The sequence below is a fragment of the Panthera onca genome, chromosome D1 (genome assembly GCF_046562875.1).
Source record: "Panthera onca isolate mPanOnc1 chromosome D1, mPanOnc1 haplotype 2, whole genome shotgun sequence".
Taxonomy (NCBI): Eukaryota; Metazoa; Chordata; class Mammalia; order Carnivora; family Felidae; genus Panthera; species Panthera onca.
The window spans coordinates 30,096,754-30,118,089 of record NC_138348.1 but is presented as its reverse complement, the minus strand read 5'-3'; the positions used below and the strand labels follow the sequence as shown (position 1 = coordinate 30,118,089).

Sequence of the window (21,336 nt, the reverse complement as noted above, 5' to 3'; positions counted from 1 at the left end):
GAATGACATCGTGATTTTAGACTTCTAGCATCTAGAACTGTGACATAATACATTTGTCTTGTTTAAGCCACCCGGTGTATGGTGCTTTGTTATGGAAGCCCTAGAAAGCCAATACAGAAGCCAAGTGTTAATAGGGACCAACAAAAGCATCCTGTGCCATTACAATCCTTGCCTGATTACAGGGGTAAGGCAGGAAGGGCCATATTAATTTTCTTCCTGCAAAGGATCTTTATCCAGGCAGGAGGGTTCCAGATTTTGCTTTATTTTATTCTGTTTGTTTCTTTACAGATACCTTTGGGATATTTCTTTCTTCAACTGAAGGTCTATTGAGGGTACTAATGCTGAAATATAACCTGAAATAACTCATGCTTTAGCTTTCTCGTTCTCCAGGTCTTCAGATTCTTTAAGCATATTAAGAGTACCTTTCATTTTTCTTGTATGTGCACTAGCATCCATCTATACGGGCACATAGTATGTTTGCTGAAATAGCAGTGATTCTCCACTTCTTCTGAATTCCACTGTGTTGCGTCCATCCCTTCTGACCCTTAGCACTCTCTAACTCCTCTTACATCTATGTGTGTGTGTAAGTCTTACCTTTCCCTCTAGACCATAAATTTCTGAGGTAGAATCCATGCATGAACAATACCTAGTACTCAGTAATAAATGCCTATTGAATGGACAGATGGATGAATAGATAAAAGGGAGTAGGGGGAGAGCAGTGCCTAGACACCTAATCTTAGAAATAAGAGAGAGGGAAATTTAGTCCAAAAAGGAAAAGGGAGGTGGATCATCACTCTTTGGCTCCTGTTTTAAATACATGAAGTTGAGGTACACCTGGGGCTCATTTATAATTATTTACAGCTGCAATGTCAGAATTTAATGGACAGAACCTAAAGATATATGAGGAAACCTATGGAATATTCATTTCGGGTGTCACTGACTACTGAGGGCTTCTAAGAAAAGCCATTTAGATTAATAATAATAATAATAGTAGTAATAATAATAGGTAATGTTTATTGATCTCTTGCTATGGGCTAGCCACTATGCTAAGAGTTTTTATACATCATTTCATTTAGTCCTCCCAACAACCCTATAAGTTAGATGATATATTTAAAAATATAGATTCATGAGATGGTAAGTGAAACACTCAAGGTTTCAAGGCAGGAAGTAGTGAATTCCACTTCAGTTCGTACTATGCCAGAGCCTAAGCTTATGACCTTGGCTACAAAGACTCATTTATAAAATGTTCTTGCCAGAAGCAGCCAAAGCTTTGGTCCTGTTTGCAAGGTTGTCTTTTGTGACAAAAATTATGAAAAACTTCTGCTGTAGTATGAATGCTGGTTTGTTGTACAATGTATACTGTTTCCTGTGTACCCATCTGTATCTAATTAAAGAAAAATGAGGACATATATTGATAAGGCTACCTTGTTGAGAGTGGAATACCAAATGTTTCATGTGAAGTTTGGTTCCTCATATCTACTGGTGGTCAAAAAATGTTAACTTAGTTGAATGCATTCGATTTTGCCTGAATAGCCAAGAGTAATTTCTGGATGGCAGCTTTTAGATGCTATTTGCTCCTAGTGGTGATTTAAAGCAAGAGGCCAGAATCATTACCATAATACAGATTGAAATCTGTGGGAATACAGGGAAAGGAGGAGTCACTTTGAATTGTATGTTATAGAGTGTTTGCAAACATGTCAAGTCTTTTAGTTTAGAAGTCAATGCATTCCTTTTTCTTATTTATTCAGCAAATATATATATATACATACATACATATATATACATACATATATATATGTGTGTATATATATATATATATGTGTGTATATATATATATATATGTGTATATATATATATATATATATATATGTGTATATATATATATATATATATATATATATATATATATGTATGTATTTAGTACCAGGCAATGTTGTGCACCCTCTGGATTCAAACCCAGTGGTAGACAGGTCAGGTTCTCTGTCCTCACTGAACTTATAATATGGAGGGGGAATTGGCTGTTGTAGTCCTGTGTAGGGGGGGCAAAGACAGAAGAAATGCAAGGTGCTATGGGAGCATGTGGGAGAAGCAACTTGCCCACGACCAAGAAGTCAAGAAAGACTATAAATTCGAGACTAGAAACTTCGAGAAAATTTTCAAAGAACTGAATATTTTTAGATGAAAATGGAATTTTACTTCATAAAGCATATGGCTATTAAAGGGACTCCCATTAAGTTTGAAAGATGACAGAAGGCTTTAAAATGTCCTCTTGGCCAAATGGCTAGTTATCCAAATAGGGTAAATGTCCACCACTGGGAGACGCACATTCACTGAGGCACCACCACCAGAGGAGGGATCATGCTCCTTCATCCAAAGGGGTGTTTCCTGAGCCCAGAAATGCCAAATGCTAGAGGAGGGCCTTATTGTGTTTGTAAATCTGGCCTAGATGACACCAGGTAGTCTGTTAATTGTTTACCTAGACGCCTTTCATGTCACATTTGCTGCTGGTGTATCTATCTTTTTAATCACACCTCACAGCAATGGGAGTTGCCTCCATAACAACTTTTCCATCCTTGGATGCAATTTCAGAGCCGTCCTCCATCAGAAAGAGCAGTGGAATTCTAATCTGATCTCTCATCTAATACAGAAACATAGTTACTTTACCACCAAATCTTCCAGTTCACAAATGCTGAGAGTTTCGATAGTATTACAATGATAGAGTTCATTGCAATTTAAAAGTTATTTTTGTTGCTCTTTTATTTTTTATCTTAATTTATGTTCTTAAAATTTATTTATTTAAATTCAAGGCAGTTAACATATAGTGTAGTATTGGTTTCAGCAGTAGAACCCAGTGATTCATCATTTACATATAAAACCTACTTTTTTAATAAATTGGATTCCATACAACACCCAGTGCTCATCCCAACAGGTGCCCTCCTCAATTCCCATCACCTACTTTCCCCTCCCTCCCACCCCCCCATCAACTCTCAGTTTATTCTCAGTTTTTAAGAGTCTCTTATGGTTTGCCTCCTTCCCTCTCTGTAACTTTTTTTTCCCCTTCCCCTCCCCCATGATCTTCTGTTAAGTTTCTCAGGATTCACATAAGAGTGAAAACATTAAAACCTATTTTTAAAACAGTGTAGGGGACTCATCGCCAATGCACACATCCAGCTTTCTGTGTGTTGAGATGCCACCTAGTGGACGACGTTGCACACAAAAAGTAAAACTAATACTTCATGAGTTACGATCTAGCATCTCCCTCGTAGAAATTGAGGTCTGAGTGACAATGGGTGACAAATCTTCCTAGCTAGTGAATCTTTAAATTTAAAAATGTAACATTATATATTCAGCATACATTCAACTTAAAACAGACCAAATTTGGAATTCCCTTTAAACATTCTGTCAAGTAAGATTTAAAAGGAGAATACCAGAAAATATCTGCATCAAAGGGATTGGTTTTGAGCTATCATTGGTGGTAGTGGAAAGAGAAGCTGATGTGAAATAAAAGTAGCCTGTTTTTTCCAAGATGATTAAGATTTGGAGCAAATAGAAAAAAAACAGACTTCAGAACTCAAAGCAGATAACAATTTTAAAGATGCATTATGTTTCACAACCTCTTACAGGATTAGGCATCTTTAATGCACCTCTGTGTTCAGTGAGGGCTGATGTTCAGATAAGGTTTATTGACTATCTACTATGTGCTGAGCACTAAGCTAGGGACTGAAACAGAATAATGCGCAAAAATGAAGGAAGCAGAGAGATACAACTTCAGAACATTATGGATTTTGCCACTTAATTTTACAGGTAGGATTATGTTCACCCATATTTTCTTTGGCGCAATCTTAACAGAATTGATTGTTTTGGTATTAAAGGCCAACGAAAACTCTGCTAAGATAACTTGAGATCACTGACTTTCCAGAATTCCAGGACTGGTAGGGGAATCGTTACATCTTTGGCAATAAACTTGTTAAAGTGGTTTGAGCTTTCCTTTGAATAAAGATCAGATAAATCTTACCGTCTTGCTACCATGGGGCTTTGGGAGAATTATTTGTTCTCACGTGGGGTTGGCTGAGCGTTGTTCGCCTTTCATGGAGTGCCCCAATCATTTCCATAAGGCCCAGACATCAAGGAGTTAAAAGAACTTGGGACAATGGAAGAACCACCATCTGCCAAATTGAAAATTCAGTGCACACCCTAATTCAGATAATTCCCCAGGATTATGTGAGCAGAGGGGGAGAAGTTAGGGGGCTGAGTTGAACTTCCTGCTCTACTATCACCTTGGTTGAAGCAGTAATTCCCATCAACCCTCCCTTGGCTCCCCAAACCTTTCCCTGGAAAACAACATCAGAACTCTCCAGAAATCTAAATCTAAGCAACATGAAGATTTGAGTAAAAAAAAAGAGTTAGTGGAAGTGTGATACTTCCCACTCTCACCCAGTCTTCCCTAATTTTTGATATACTCTTAGGATCCAGCAGTATAATCTCTAACAGAGATGTTGTGAATGATGCAAGTGGAATGGACTAGTAATGAGATCGCTGGTGCTGCGGTTGTCCAACACATTGTTAAAGATTGGTGAAATCTAGATAAGAACAAGTCAGAAGAAATGGCCAAAAAGTAAGAGTGTTTAGCTACATTGAGAAGTATAGTGAAGTGGATAGAGCATGAGTTCTGGCCTCAGGCACACTCGCATTACTACCACTTAGTGATGGGGGTTTTGGGTGAGTGACTTAACCTCTCAGAACCTGTTTCTTCGTCTCTAAAAGGGGATAATAACAGAACCCTTGAAAGAGCTGTTGTAAAGTTAAATATTATATAAGTTAAATATTAAGTTATATATTATATAAGTTAAATCTTTTAAGTAAAGTGCTTATCACAATGCCTGGCATATGCTGAGTTATAAATTTAGCTCAGTTATTATTATTATGAGTTTTATAATCATTAATATTTAGCTCTATGAGTGACTTCATTTGGATAATGCTTGACTACTGCATTCAGTTCTGGATGACATATCATAAGAGGGCTATGATTTGGTAAGTAAGAGAGAATTCAAAGCAGTTTTGATCAGCTGTATCATGAAGTCATTTCCCAAGATCTGTGTGAGAAAGTTACAAATAGGGGAGCATTACATTGAACTTCAACTATTGGAAATCCTGTCGTGTGGAAGAAGGGTTATGCTTGTCCCTTGTAGCCCTAGACACAGAACTAATTGGAGTGAATGGAAGTTGAAAGTTTATATATTTCAGGTCAATATAAGAAAGAATTTTCCTTAGAATGTGCTGTCTGAGAAGGAGGTAAATTTCCTGTCCGTGGAGATACTTAAATCTGGATGACCAGTTGTCATGGATATTGGCTGTGAGGAAAAGGACTACATTTCAAACCCTAAGTGATTCTCTGGATTAGGTGTTTGTCCAAATCTCCTTCAATCCTGAGATTGTCTCATTCTAGGAGAAAGAAGAAGAGAAAAATAAGAAGTGATAAAGGTAAGAGATGGAGGGAGGCAGCCATCCCTGTTTCCTTCCTTTTCTCCCTTCCTCCTGGGTGGTGTGGGATTTTGTGATGGCCACCGCTGGCCCCTAAAACACTTCTGTGCAAATTATAAAGTGGAATTCAATGGTATCCACTCTGGGCTGCTGCAATACTACTGTTGCAGGGGATAGTGAAGATGGCAGTGTCTTCATAAAAATTGTAAGAAGGAGCCTGTTCCTCTTAGCTGAGGTGTGAGGAATAAATTTCAGTTCCCACTGCCTTCCCTGCAGTGGATACTCTGCACAATGTATGTGGTGATCGGAGCTTTAACTTTCTGGCCTTTTCTGTGTGTGTGTGTGTGTGTGTGTGTGTGTGTGTGTAGATTGGTCTCTTCTCAGAGCATTATCACCTGTTCAGCAATCTATTTGGCAAATCTTAGAGAAAGAGAGGTTGGAGGCAGAGCCTGGGTATTGCTTTCCCATGCAGATTCACTCAGTGCAGACACTGGTGAGCACTTTTAAATCTTCTTCAGCCCTTAGAACCTGGGAATGTGCCTGAAACAACATGATTGTTATATCATTATATGTAAGAGCATGTGGCTTAAAACAAAATGAAAATCCTGTGGAATGCATTATAGTACATTAAGGATGGACATTAATGGGTTTTGGCTACCCGCATACATTTTCCTTCTTTTATAACATCCAAATTGCCCTCGTGTCTGGTTAGGGTAGGAGTGTAATTTCAGGGACTGATCTTCTATAGATTCCTCTCACTGACTTTCGTACAGCCAGAGACTGGGCATGTAAACTGAGATTCGCCAAATAGGCATGGTCTCTTCTCTTCAGACCTGGAATTTGGGGCTCGTGACTTGAGACCAAAGAGAATGACAGGAAGTCATTCAACTGCCTGGCTGCCCTGGGTCCATCCAGGGGGTCGATCCAGGGGTTGATCTCCACTCTGCTTTTGGCCTTCTGTTTCTTGGATATTCTATTTCCAAAGCTTGTCCTCTGCCACTCCTTCAATCCTATGATCCTCTTGTTACCTTTCTAGTGATCTCCTGGTTGCTTAAATCAATAGTAAATTTGTGTTACGTGCACCCAAGAATTCGAACTGAAATACCAGTATTAAAGTTTAAAATCGCAAACATCTATTAATGATATGAAATGCTTGTGAGTCAGAATCTCCATTGCTAGAGATTACAGTCTTTCCATGCTGGGTTTATGCATCACCTGCTGGTCCAAACACCATTCCTAGAATAACAATAATCATTATGTTGGTTTACATTTGTTGAGCATTAATTGAGTATTAGGCTAAGTGGTTTATATACATTACCTCATTTAATTCTTACAACAATGCTTTAAAAATAGGTAATAATATCATACTTATTTTAACAATAAGGAAATTGAGGCTTAGAATAACTTTCCCAAGATCAAGTTAAAAAGTGTCAGAGCCAATATTTAAACCCAAGTGTGGGTTACCTTAAGATAACGCCTTGGATGGAGTGCCTGGATGGCTCAGTTGGTTAAGCATCCGACTCTTGATATCAGCTCAAGTCATGATCTCACAGTTCATGAGTTTGAGCCCCACGACAGACTGTGCACTGACAGCATGAAGCCTGATTGGGATTCAGTCTCTCTCTCTCTGCCCCCTCCCTGCTTGCATTCTCTTTCTCTCTCTCAAAATAAGTAAAAAAACTTAAAAAAAAAAACAAAACCTGTGTTTATAATCACTCTGCTATTCTGCCTTACTGACTTACACCTAGGGATATAAGTATACTTGTTCAATATTTCTTCGAATAATGAAATAGTCGTGATAAATCAAATAATGGGAAGTTGAGAAAACCCATCTATTTACAGATTATGAACTAGCTTTAGGAAAAGGCTTAAATTCAGCTCGTTTACAGAATAGCCATGTCTCAGCTTTTGGTGTCTACGAGTTACCATCAGAACTCCATGTTTCCCTCCACTCTTGGTGCATGGGGCAGCCATGATATCTCAGCTGGGTCTTTCCTGCCTGTTAAATATCTACTGGACTGAGCACTCTCCAAGTTCCCAGCAAGTTCATTAGTTACCTGAAAATACCTACCTCATCTGTCATCAACACTCAAATGGCCTGCGGGATTTTTCATTTCCACTCCATTTTCCAAACCCTTTCTAGCATTTACCTCCCACATCTGGAATCAATCCTGACCAGAAGCAAAATGCTGAACGGTTGGGCTCCTCCCAGGGCCGCTTTCCTCCCGAAGGAGTGACAAGAATATGTTGTGTATGAATTAGCCATTCTCTTCTAGAGGAAGCTGCCACGGCAGAGGCAGCTTTCGTGCATTCTAATTTGCTCATATACCCGCTCTGTCTTTACTTGTTTAAGCAAAATATTTAGTTTAACATTTGCAGTCATTAGAGCCTAAAAACACCATATTTTAAAACTAGATTTATTTGAGTTGTAAATTGTGAGAATCCTTTAAAAATACCTCAGCTCATTATCCTTTTATCTGTCTCTGTAGAAAAGATTTGAGACAGAGGCTTAAGAAAACATCTCTGGCTTTCAAGTCTCCTCCCGCTGCCCCCGTCACTGTTTCTGTCTGTCCGATACCTACCCTAGAGAGAAAAAAGACTATCAGTTTGCCAATTACAAGGAATTCAATTTCAAGAGTGACTTAAACATTCGATTTTATGCTACTTTTTTTTTTTCCTTTTCTAGGTAGTTTGAAGGCCAACTTCATCGACTTCTAGAATTGCTTTCAGGGGACAACTTTCAGATCCTTGTGAAGGAACAATGGTTAATTTAGGTTTTTCTTTCTTTTGGGGGAAAGGAGGGTGGAACTGAATAGGAAAGGTGATCTCAGGATACGAAATTCCAGACACCTTTCTTTGGGAATATCTCCATGGAAAAAAAAAAAGAGATAATAAAAACTGCTTCCTGACAGCCTCTAAGAAAATGTGTGTATATAGATGAAAGAAGTCAATCTCCTGATTAGGTAAATTGCATTATTTTAGTAATACAGCACATTTGTCCTTAATTTCAAATAACCAAAAGATTTTTGTTTTGTAGTGCTAGAGGAAATAACAATAAGAAAAATCCAAGATGTAGCCCTCAGCACCTGCAGGAAGATTATCTATGCTGATGAAGTGAAATATTACTATGGCTAATAGAAAGTTACAAAACAGAAGACAGACAATAACGAGAGGCAATCAGGAAGCGAGAATGGCAGTTTTTTGTTTGTTTTTTTTTTTTTTACAAGAGTCCATGATTTAAGACAGTGAATCTAGGCATTTTGTTCTGCTTTCTTTAAGGTCAATAATTGAACCATGAAGAGATTTTTAAACAGACTCGGTTGTAAACGATTTTGAAGTGTCTACCCTACGCCAATCACCGTGCTAAGTGCCTGGCATCCACTGTGCAGCCTAGCACATATACTAGGCACTGTGGGGAATGCAAATGACCCACCAGACCTTTTCCACTCAACTGGGCAATGCAATGGCAAAACTCCTGAGAAAGCAAATCCAACCTCCGGATTGAGGGAACAAAAACAATGTGAACAGTGAGCTCTTTGAAAAGAAAACTGCTTCCCTATGGTAGAAAATAACGGGGAAGGGGGCCCATGCAGGGAGCCCAGCAAGCAGGGAAGGTGGGCCCTAGGGAGTGTGATATTACACAGGAACATAATGGGGTTGACTGCATACTTGTCTAATTACTGGAGCTATTAAAATCTCTATAATTTAGATTCAGGCAAAAAAAAAGGGGGGGGGGGGGCTTGTATAAACGCACACATGCTCCTGATTGAGTTTTATGAATCCACCCCTCTTGATTCTAAAAGGATACCATCCTGCTGTGTACATGTGGCTGCTAGACCTGAGTGACCTTCTCCCCCAGGCCTGCCCCTGCCCCCAGACTAGGGTACTCTGTTACTGTAATAAGCAGTTAGGTTAGATAAGGCGACGGGTGATGGGATCATCTATGTTGAAGTCAAATTATAATGCTTCGGTCAACGGATTTAATCTAAACCAAATGCTTTGGGATTCTGTAAGCTCAGGGAACAGAGGAAAATATAAGCTTTATATTTACCCAAGTTTAAACAGAGAGCAGACAGATTCCAGAAGCTCAGAGAGTGGTAGCAAAAAGTATGTGCATCTCCTAAGTTCAATCAAAGGAATAGTAGGATATACTTTGTATTCACTTCTTTTTTTTCTCTCTTTCCTGTGTCTTTTGTTTTCTCTTGACACAAAGGAGGGTTATCTGTTTCATGCCCAACTGACATTGATCAAACAAATACTTAGTACATAATGGGTGCTCAATAAATAAATACTTTTAGAATGAATGAATGGACAATGGTTAGTATAGAGGTTTAGTGTCCTGGCTTTTAGTGTGAGGATTCACTCTGCCCTTTCTTAGCTGTAAGACCCCAGGCAGTTTACCTAACATTAGTGTCTCAGTTTCCAGATCTACAAAATGGAGCTAATAATACTTGTTGAGGACTAAACAGGTTAATGAATGTAAAGAACCGACATAGTGTCTGAAATGTAGAAGGTAGCTTCCTACCTAACATTTATTGCCTCTAGCACCTGTGCTCCTGCCTACTGGGCAACACTTTCCCTCCTGACAACCCTGGTGGTGATGGTGGAGGTGATGGCAATTTCCTGAGGCCCGGAGAGATAAATTCAATAACATTTCAGAACACATCTCAAAATTTGTTACACTTTGCCTCTGTCAGAGAAGCCAGCATACCTAAAAGTTGAGAGTCTTCTGTTGAATCAGATAATATTTTCTAGTTTATATTCAGGACACAGAGAGGCTAGGTGAATTTCCCAAGATCACACAGCTTGATGAGTATAGCTGAGATGATTCCTTGTTTACTGACTCCAAGTCTACTGCTCTCTTCCCCAAACTATTTAAAAGAGTGCTTCCTAAAGTAGCAAATTACAGTTATTATCCTCTGCATGTGATATTTTTATATCACCATTCACTTATTCATTCCCATAACAAATATGTTTTGACAACTATATGCATTTAAATATCAATTTGTCTAGCTACTTCCTATCCCTATAAAACCAGTGTTCTTTCCTTCGTAACACCTATCAGTAGTTGTTATCTTACCTATTTTTTGTCTCCCTTTTTTTTTGACTGTGTGCCTTCACTAGGCCAGTAAAGTCCATGAGAGCTAAGACTCTTTCTCATTCAGCAATATAGCTGCAGCCCAAAAACAGTGCTAGCAGATCCCAGAAATTCCATATGTTACCTGAACAAATGATATAAATTTCCTCTAGATTTGGGGTATTCATTGATTCTTAAATTCTCGAGTGAACCACAATCATATAAAAGTATGTGATTACCACCGCTTTAAAATAATTTTGCTAACTTTCAACTGAAGGATCTGCTTCCCCCTTCTCTATTGAGGATCAGAGGGTCCCTTCTCCCCAACTTACATAGATGTCATGTAACCCCTCCCCTACTGGCTACCAGGCAGCTCTGAGCTATCTTGGGTTGTGCACATGAATTAAAGAAAGCTCATAATTTTGATGCATTAGGGCCCAGGGCGTGTTGGTTTCTCATTTCTAGCATCTGAACACTCGCCTTCTTCATTTCACCATTAAAATTCTATAAAATAATAATACCTGAATTTGAATTCTAAGTCTGTAATCTCCTTTCTTTCCTCTATAATAGTACAATGGTACATAACTTCTTTTATATCTACATGAGATCATATGCCTAATTTGAAGATTATTCTTTTCTTTAGGAAAAATGATTTTTCCATGCTTTATCTCATCTGATGCTAAAAACAACTTTTGGCGGGTTGAAGGAAAGATTAGTATTCTCATTTCACAGTTGAGAAAAAAGATATGTCCCATGGGTGGTAAGAAGCACAGCCAGGGTTGAAACACGGCTTCTCATTTGATATTTAACAAAGATTTAATGAGCACCTACTGTGTTCCAGGCACCGTGCTGGGCTCTGGGAACAAAGCAGAGAACAGACAGAGCAGCTCTGGAGGCATCTTGGGCTCCTAAATCCAGTCCCTTTCTAATCTGAGAACTCTAGCCAAGGACAGAGACATTAAATCATAATCCAATAGATTTTTCATAAAAAAAATGCAACAATATTAAGGTGGCTTCTAAACAAATATCTCAAAGAGAATTAAAAGGCATTTTAACATCATTTCTGACAGAGTACAGTTAGTTTTGACATGATCAACTGAAGTATAGTCGTGACGCCTCGGAATAAAACGATCAGAAAGTTATCTGCATCTTTGGAAACATCACTCTCTTCTGCACAAGTGCATTAAAAGTACAGACAGCTGGAAGTTCCAATCCAGGGTGCTCTGTTTCTCTGCAGCCAGGGAGCAGTGATTTCCAGGCAGGCTCCAGACATTCAAGGCCACTCCTCTGCGGAGTCTCCACTATTGGGGCTGCTGGCTGCTGGGCCTGTCAGCGTTCCCTATTATTCTCCTGACAGACAAAAGAGAAACAGCATGTATTCCCTTCTGCCTATAAGAGTAGCAAGTAAAATGGTTTTGAGATTGTAAGAAGTGTCGACTTAATTAGCTTTTTTTCTTCCAGGTAATAAGTGTTTTCTCCAAGGAATGCCCCAAATTAACAACACTGTTTGAAGTTTATATTTCCTTCTCTTTTCCCATTTAAGATTCACAGATGCAAAATTCATACTCAGAGATGATAAAAAATCTTCGTGGTTTATTGTTTTTGAATATAACAAGAGAACATTACCACAGTGAAGCTTAGAATCTGTTTCATCTGACATATGTTTTGAAATCTTCCGTTGAGAGGTATAGATCCTAGGTCCCCTAAACATTATAAATTATGGAAATCAGAAATATCTTCCCTGGGGCACCTGGGTGGCTCAGTCAGTTAAGCATCCGACTTCGGCTCAGGTCATGATCTCATGGTTTGTGAGTTCAAGCCCTGCATCCAGCTCTATGCTGACACCTCCTTGCTTTGGATTCTGTCTCCCTCTCCCTGTCCCTCCCCACTCACGCTCTATCTCTCTCTCTCTCAAAAATAAACATTAAAAATTTTTTTTAAAAAGAAATATCTTCCCTTATATCAGAAGTTCTTTACAGATGTTCTTCAGGTTGGTCTGTGAACTCTGTGAAATTATATGAAAAAAAAAAAAAGCTTTTTTTTTTTGTATGTGCACTTTGTAAGTTTATGGTTTTTCAAGATTCTCTAAGGTAGCATATGAATCAAAACAGTTTGAGAATTCCTTTACAAAGTCTGTTGAGGTTTTAAACATTGTCAATTCATATAGAAGTAATTTCACTTCATTTTTAGATTTTTTTTCAAACTTGGCATCTTAAACCAAAATGTATAATCATTAAAGATAATGTTTTAAGAATATAAGATGCCTAGTTTACACAATCACATTTATTTCATTTGCACAATTTTGAGAAGCGTTTCTTGTCTCTGAAGAGCAGAAAGGACTATTCAACTATAACTCGATTTAATTTGACTCTGAGCATGTAGCTCCTGAACAGCTGACTGAAATGAAAATCTATAAAGCAGATCCTCTGTTCCCACTGTTCTGTTGTAATTTCAGTTTGTGGTCTAGCACAAGAGTGGAAGAGAGCTGAATCTCAACTGCCCATTATGTTGCTCTGGCAGTGGGACTGCTGGGCATTATCACTGAGCCCTTATGGGTACAGCCCTGTCCCAAGTCAATAAAAACAAGGGTCCCTGCCCTCCAGGCACTTGCCATCCAGTTGGGGAGACAAAATATGTGTTCAATATATATGCAACTTTTTCCAACAGGCCACTCTACAGACTGGAAAAACTAGACAATATATGCAAGATTTCACTGGAATATGAAGTCTCTATGGCTAATGCTGCCTTTGATTACATGTCTTCTTATTAATTTATAGATAGCTTGTAGCTGATTTATCAGTGTTGGTAATTTTTCAAAATCAGTCTATGAGAAATCAAGTTATTTTAAAAGATAAATTTTGGGGCGCCTGGGTGGCTCAGTCGGTTAAGTGTCCGACTTCGGCTCAGGTCATGATCTCACGGTCCGTGAGTTCGAGCCCCGCGTCGGGCTCTGTGCTGACCGCTCAGAGCCTGGAGCCTGTTTCAGATTCTGTGTCTCCCTCTCTCTCTGATCCTCCCCTGTTCATGCTCTGTCTCTCTCTGTCTCAAAAATAACTAAACGTTAAAAAAAAAAAAAAAAAAAAAGATAAATTTTAGGACTAAATTTTTAAATGAACCACACAGATTTCTTTTATAAAAGGGGATTTTCCTAAATTTGAGTCTTCAGCAATCTGAGTAATTGGTCTTTCTGTCAGTCTTCTGATTACAGGTAGGTGAAGGAAGTTTTCTTTCCTATAAGACAGAAAAAAGAGAGAGAAATATATATATATATATACATATATATATATATACATGAATGCACACATAAACTTATTTATACATACACATATATATGAAGTTCAGTAGAAGTTGCTATTTTGAAAATATTTATCAGAATAGGTGCATTAAAACTTGATAAGGTTTGTAAAATTTATAGAGGCATTCCCTTCAAGGCCTGATGTGAGTTATGAAATCTAATTTTGTTTTCATAGCTCTGTGATAAAATTTTATCAATGTTATAAAAAGGGGTCTTTACTAAGACTGACCGGAAATCTGAACTATCTGGCCAGGCAATAAAAACACATTCCTTAGCTGCAAAGTGTCAGACAAGCAAGGTGTAACTGAAATTGATCGATAAGTCTTCCTTTTACAGTTGAGTGCATTCACTTTACCTCATAGGATAATAGTTTTTTTTAATGGTTTTTCCATTAATATCAGACTTCAGTGTTAGTAAGAAACAAGAAAGACATAAAAGGGAGAGAGACATGCCATCAAGAAAGAATGCTGTGGTCTTTAATGGTAGAGCACTTGAGCTCAGAGGAAGTGCTTGTGTGGGTGAGGGGTGGGACATTTGTTTCTGACTGATATGGGTTGAATTGTGTCCCCCCCCTCCAAAAAAAATTCATATATCAAAATCCTAGCCCTCAGTATCTCAGAATGTGTTCTTATTTGGAAATAGGGTCTTTGCAGATGTAATTAGTTAAGATGAGGTCATACTGGAGTAGGGTGGGCCCCTAACCCAATAAGACTGGTGTCTTTATAAAAGGGGGACATTTGGACAAGGATAGGCACACAGGGAGAATGTCATGTAAACAGGAAGGCAGAGATTGGGGTGATGATTCTACTCAAGGAACACCTAAGATTGCTTGGAAACCACCAGCTGCTGGGACAGAGGTATGGAACAGATCATTCCCTTGTACTCTAGAGACCAAACCTGCTGCCAACTTGATCTTGGACTTCTAGCTTCTAAAACTGTGAGACAATAAATTTCTGTTGTTTAAATCACCTAACTTGTGGTACTTTGCTACAGCAGCCTTAGCAACTAATACATAAGTGAATACAGCCATTGGGGTAGAGAGGTGAGACCCGAGATGATTTGCTATGTCCTGAAGAGTAGGTGAGGGCCGCTCCCATGCATATGGCAGTGCCCCACCTACCTTGGGTCAGGCATCCAAGTGTAGCTTACTTTGCCTAACTTAGTTGCCATCAGGGAAATCTCCCAAACAGGCAGTGACTAAACCACAGAATTACTCATTGAAGGCATCCAGTGAACTCAGTTTCATAATTCCTAATGCCAGTAACCTGCAATTTCTACAGGCTTTGAGGTTAGGCAAATCCAGGTCCAAATCCCAGTTCTGCCACTTATTGGCTGGTGGCTTTTTTGTTATTTATTATTATCATTATTTTAAAATTTTAATTCAAATATAGTTAACATACAATGTTATATTAGTTTTGGGTGTACAATATAGTGATTCAACAATTCCATACATCACCAGTGCTCATCACAAGTGCACTCCTTAATTCCCATCACCTATATCACCTACTCCACCCCCACCTGCTTTGGGCAAGGTATTTCGTCTCTCATAAGCTCAGCTTCCTCATTTGTATAATTCAAAAGTAGAAGTAGAGAAAATATCTACTTCCAAGAGTGGTCATGAGTATGGAGTTAAACAGATGACAACAACAGTGTACCAACATGGTACCTGGCATGTATAGACATTCTACCAGCATTAGTACCCTTCCCCTTCAACATTTATGATCTTATTGATCTGTATACCAAAAGACTTGTCCAACCGTGCAGGAGGCAAGACTCAATTCAGACCTTTGATACCAAGTCCAAAAATCTTTCCCCAGAAGGAACCATCTCCAGTCCTTGGTCACCACTAAGCTGTGCCGTGGCCTCCTCTGTTGCTCTAGTGAAATCTGGATTGGGCTTCTGAAGGTGACGATGATCTGGATGCAGGTTCTAGTGAACACCTGTAACAAGCCTTATCGAGGAGATGGATAGGTTTCCTGGGTCAGCTAGAATTCTAGCTGTTATAACTCTTGTTGTATCTCACTATGGAATCAGAATCAGACTTTAAAAGCTGAGTGGAACTGTAGAGATACAAGAGTCTACTTTCCTCGTTTTATAGAAGAGGAAGCAGCAGTTCAGATGGGCCTTCGGCCAGTTAGCATGGAATTGAATGGTCTAATGTTCTTTCCATTCTATTATGTTCCCAGTAATCACAGTGTTAGCCCAGGAATGGAAGGACCAGAATCGATCCAAGGCTATGTAAAATATTCTCAGAGTAAACCTTTGCCATTGAAGAGAAATGTGTCTTTAGTGGAATCAAGGTCTTTCCTAGCTCAATCATGCTTAGACCAAACAAGGTGAAAGTAGATTTCAAAATGGTGCTGCAACTGCCATTTAGTAAAGGGGTGGGGACCCGTCGGTGCTTTTTAGTACCTACTCTGGAGGAAACGAAGTTTGCTCATCTCAGCCCCAGCACCTAGCAGCCCCTGAGGGAGCCCATGGCTGTTTCAGAGCAAGCAGAGGAGGTGAGGAGCAGTGACCCTTGTTTGGAAATCTCCTAAGTTGGCTGACTCCCATTTACATGCTGTTTCTGGCAACAGAGATCAGTCTGGGTCACTTCTATGTCACTGAGTAAATATGCTGGAAATTATTACTATTTCAGACAAATGTTTAACTATTCTCAGATTATCTATGACACCACAGGCCAAAGTCACAGCAATCTAACCTGGGAGTGAGTTTACTTTACTTTGTGATTTATGGAATGAGAATTCTAGGCGCTCTATGGGACTAATTTAATACGAAACATTCAGATGTCTGTCTTATAATGCCATTCATCTTTCCTTAGCCTGCCTGCACCAGGGGGCATGTGGTTCAGAGAGCAGGCTCTCCCTTCTCAGCCACAAATCATCACACTTGTGAAAGGGGGTGACGGGTCTTCTCTTCCAAGTCAGTCTGCCTGTGGCAAAGGCAGCCGAGCAGTTAAGGATGCATTTGGGCACTGATGACAGAAGAGTGTTTTCTATTCCACCAGACTTTAGGAGCGTTTTGAAAGTTACGGCTGGCAAAGAAGGGATGATGATCAACCTTGCTTTGGTTTGTCTTAAGATGAAGGAAATGGAGTCAAGCTACACTGTCTTATCAACAAGTACAAGATTTGCTTTATAAGAAGTTTATGTGATATTTTATGGATTGATGTGGCAATGCATGTCTTGGCTCAGGCTGCTACAACTAAGTATCATAGGCTTATAAACAATAGAAATTTATTTCTCACATGTCTGGAGCCAGGATGTGTGAGATCAGAGTGCCAGCATGGTCACATTCTGGTGAGAGACCTCTTCTGGGTTGTAGACTACTGACTTCTCATTTTATCTTCATAGGACAGAAAGCAGAGCAGATGAAGGAAACTCTTCTGTGACTTTTACAAGGGCACAAATTCCATTCATGAGGGCTCCCTCCTTATGACTTCATCTGCTCCTAATTACCTCCTAATACCATCATATTGAGGCACGGGATTTCAACTCATGAACTTTGCGGGGGGGCACTCAGTCCAAAGCAGTGCATATGAGAAGAAAGTTCTACAAAAAGTCAAACTCCGCTTCAATGTGTATATTAAAAATCATGTTTTTGGGGCGTCTGGATGGCTCAGTTGGTTAAGCATCTAACTTCGGCTCATGTCATGATCTCATGGTTCAGGAGTTCGAGCCCCACGTTGGGCTCTGTGTTGACAGTTCAGAGACTAGAGCCTGTTTCAGATTCTGTGTCTCCTTCTCTCTCTCTGCCCCTCCCCCACTCACATGCTGTCTCTCTCTCAAAAAGAAATAAACTTTAAGATTTTTTTTTAAAAAGCAGGTTTTTAACCAATCGATTACTCTAAATCTTACATTCATTCAACAAATATTCTTTAATGCCTGCTGTATAGCAGGAGATATTCAGTCTCTGGGAACACAGATGTGAACAAGCCTGGCTTACTTTCAAGGAGCTTAGAAACCAGTGGGAGAAAAAATACATCAACAGTAATAAGTGATAAGCAAAGGGGGCAGAGGGAGCACATGGAAGGAAGTTTCTAATAGAGATGGGTGTGGGGAGTGATAAAGAATGATTCCCCAAAAAAGCTGTAGGAGGAGAATGGACAAAGGTATGGAAGTAAGAGGAAAGACATAATTTGGGGGCAACTGAGGGAATGTTTAGGAGGAGTCGGGTGCAGATCTCCGTGAGCAAAGAGTGAGAAAACAGAGGCTGCAGGGCGAGTTGGACATAATATTCCCAAGGGCAATGAGTACCTTGGGGAGGAGTGTGCTCTTTACTTTCATGATTAGGGTTGGGGGGGGTGGCGGGTGGAAATTTTAAGGTTTTAAGCAAGAGCGTAACATGATATGATTTTCATTTTCGAAAGATCATTCTGGCTATGACATGGATAAAGAATTGGAGAGGAGGGGGTTACTTAGGTGGCTCAGTCAGTTAAGCATCCAACTCTTGATTTCAGCTCAGGCTATGATCTCAAGGTTCATAAGCTCGAACCCCACATCAGGCTCTGCACTGACAGTGTGGAGTCTGTTTGGGATTCTCTCTCTTTCTCTCTCTCTCTCTCTCTCTCTCTCTCTTTTGCTCTCAAAATAAATAAATAAACTTAAAAAAAAAGAATTGGAGAGGAGGAAGCCTGGGGCTGTACAATGACTGGTTAAAAAATCATCAGGATTATCCATGTGAGCAACGCAGTGGCCTAAAGTAAAATAATGTAAGTAAGCAACTTCGAAAGACTTAAAAATCCCACAAATGAATCCCTTTTCCCTTCATAACAACACTTGGAAATTGGTGTAATGAAAATTGTCCTTTGTTGTTGAGTCATTCATTTCCTGAGCAAAGACCTGGAGTGCAGGGTCCTGGAGTACTGTTACGTGCAGCTGCTGCCTTCTGCCTCATGGCTGGTGAGAGCTCCTCTCTCCAAAGCCTCTTAAATACACAGCTTTAGCTCCATATAGAGTTTGGCCCATATCAACTTTTTCATGGGAACTAGGCATTATCTAGCAGATAATACTACTCCATGGGTGTCCTGGAGCACAACAAGGATTTATGACTCAAACACAGCAGACCCCTGTCAAGCCCACTAAGCAGAACTCACATTTCAACACTGAGAAAGTTGCTAGCCAGGTTCGCCTTGCAGAGTGGAGAGAGGGAGAGAAATCATAATAAAAATTAAAATCCACAGTGGAATTCAGCCTATCAAAATGATTTCATGAAACAAGAGGCAAGGCAAGGTCTGATAAGGGTTTGGCATTCTGAATTGATTTGGAAAAATTGCCTGGATGCCCAAGTGCCTTGAGTTTTGGGTGCCAGGGTATCCTGGCAAGATCCACTTCCTCAAACAGACTTGATTGTATTCAGAAGTGTAACTTGTGAGTCCAGCTGGTATCCATCCTGATACTGTAACTGAAGTCACAGATTCCAACCTCAAGTTTGTGTTGCCTGTATAGCAAAGATCACCCTGTCAAAGGCCAATTTTGAGGAGGCACCCAAGGGAAAGCCTCTCAATGACTAAAGAGAAATAGTGACAGCCTAGATAATTCCATTGCTAATTTCATCCCTCAGTGGTGAAGAGAGAAAAGGAGCATAACAATGGCAGAACTATGGTCGATACTGAAAATGCCACGGAGCCCTGAATGCCAGCCATGTCCACAGCTTCCTGAGGAATTCAACCCACACTGTTGCTTAAACAGGCAAGCTGTGCTTTGTATCATGTAATCCCTGACATCCCAATCTAAAGGAATGAGTAAAAGGCAGCTATTGGCTGACCTCCAGCCATTTAGTCTTCCATTAGAAGACACAATGAAAGTAATTCAGATGGTAGAGTGGCTCTGGAGCCAAAAGAAATATAAAGAGAAGGCAGGAAACAGGAGCCTCAAAGCAGCAGAGGCCATGAACAGGCAAGTGAGCATCTCAGTGTAGAGAAGAGCCTGCAAAGAAGTAGAAAATTCACAGCAGAAGAAAGAAGACCAAGAAACAATGAAGTCAAGAGCAGGAATGGCAGATTACTGGGTGGCCATTTGGACAAAGATAGGTCACGCGTTTTTTTTTTTATTTTAATTTTTTGACAGCATGTGTTCATGAGCGTGCACATGGGGAAGGAAAGAGGGGAGGGAGAGAGAGAAAATTCCAAGTGGGCTCCATGCTCAGCATGGAGCCCCGTGTGGAGCTTGATCCCACAACCCTGGGATCATGACCTGACTTGAAATCAAGAGTCAGACACTCAACAGACTGAGCCACCCAGGTGCACCCATGCATCTCGAACAGAGACCACCATGAAGATTGTGTGTCGGGCTTCCCTGTGCACTCTCACTTCCTTGTTAATCCTTCCAACAAACCTCCACCACTGGAGGTAAATTGAGTATGTCTCTGTAATTTGTAACCTAAGTAAGCTTAATTTATTATACAATGTCTAATCATCTTTAATGTTAACTTCCTTTTAATCACTTCCCACTGCGCTCAGAAAAGAAAAATCCAAACTCCTTAACATGACTTATAAGGCTGTCCACAATCCGGTTCATGCCCACACCTCTCACCTCACCTTGTGCCTATTAATCCAACATTCTAGGCCTCTGCACTATCCAAGTAGCACCATACCTTTGCATGCCCAGCAGCCAGAACAGAACAGAGAGTGCCTGGCTATATATATATATATATATATATATATATATGAATTTGCTCTTTGAAAAACTAATTTTCTTTGTATTTTCTGTCTTCTAAGGAAAATGTCTCCCAGCCTATACGGATTTCAATTAGGGAACAAGAGAACTATCTTAAAAATTAGTTTTTCTAAGAGCACTTATTATTGAACTGAAATAATATCCTGTGGAATTTCACACTCTTAGACGAGCCTGCCAGGGATGTCGGTGGCTCAGCCTTCTGCATTAACTAGACTTAGAGCAAACATAAAGAGGTTTGGCCTCCCCACCAATAAGCAGCTCCTTCAGTGGGGAAAGGTCACTTCGGCAAATAGGACCCCATCCTTGTTCTAAAGTGCTCTCTCTTTGTACATACAAAAATGCAGAAGAAGACTCAAGAGGCTTGCTATTCGTCCCCACCCCCAAAATTACTCTGCCCCTCGATGTGTGCACCATAGCACTGACATTATTCCCGCGACCTTTAAAATAGCAAGATGTTATCAGCACTGAAGGCAGCTTAATTAACATGGGAAGCTTCACTACCTCAGACTCACTTGTGTTGCCTCTAATGTCTGGGTCCTGGTTACACTCTCTGGGTGGTTAGTCTTGACCCAAGATTATTTCCATTATTTCGTAAGGAAGTAGTGATAAGAAAACAGGAGGACATTCAGATTAAAGCCCTCACTCACACAGCAAGTGCTTCTTTGCCTTCATCCTCTGGTGTTCTTGACACTGGTCCTTGGCTTGAGCCACGCCCAGCTGACACAGAAGTCCTGGCCAAGTTTCTCCCGGTGTGGTCAGCCAACTGCTCTCCATCCCTGGGGCCTATTAAGTGCAGACTTCCT

The 21,336-nt window shown here is 40.0% G+C and overlaps 1 protein-coding gene across 2 annotated transcripts in view; it reads right to left on the bottom strand.

The window, feature by feature from the left end:
* Positions 1–13,693: 13,693 nt before the first annotated feature.
* Positions 13,694–21,336, bottom strand: part of DCDC1 (doublecortin domain containing 1) — a 484,878-nt gene continuing 477,235 nt past the window's right edge. For both annotated transcript variants that reach the window (XM_060606272.3, XM_060606273.3), the window contains one exon: positions 13,694–13,789. In XM_060606272.3, the coding sequence (XP_060462255.3) occupies positions 13,721–13,789 (69 nt within the window). In that variant the 3' untranslated portion in view covers positions 13,694–13,720. The remainder of the gene's footprint in view (positions 13,790–21,336) is intronic.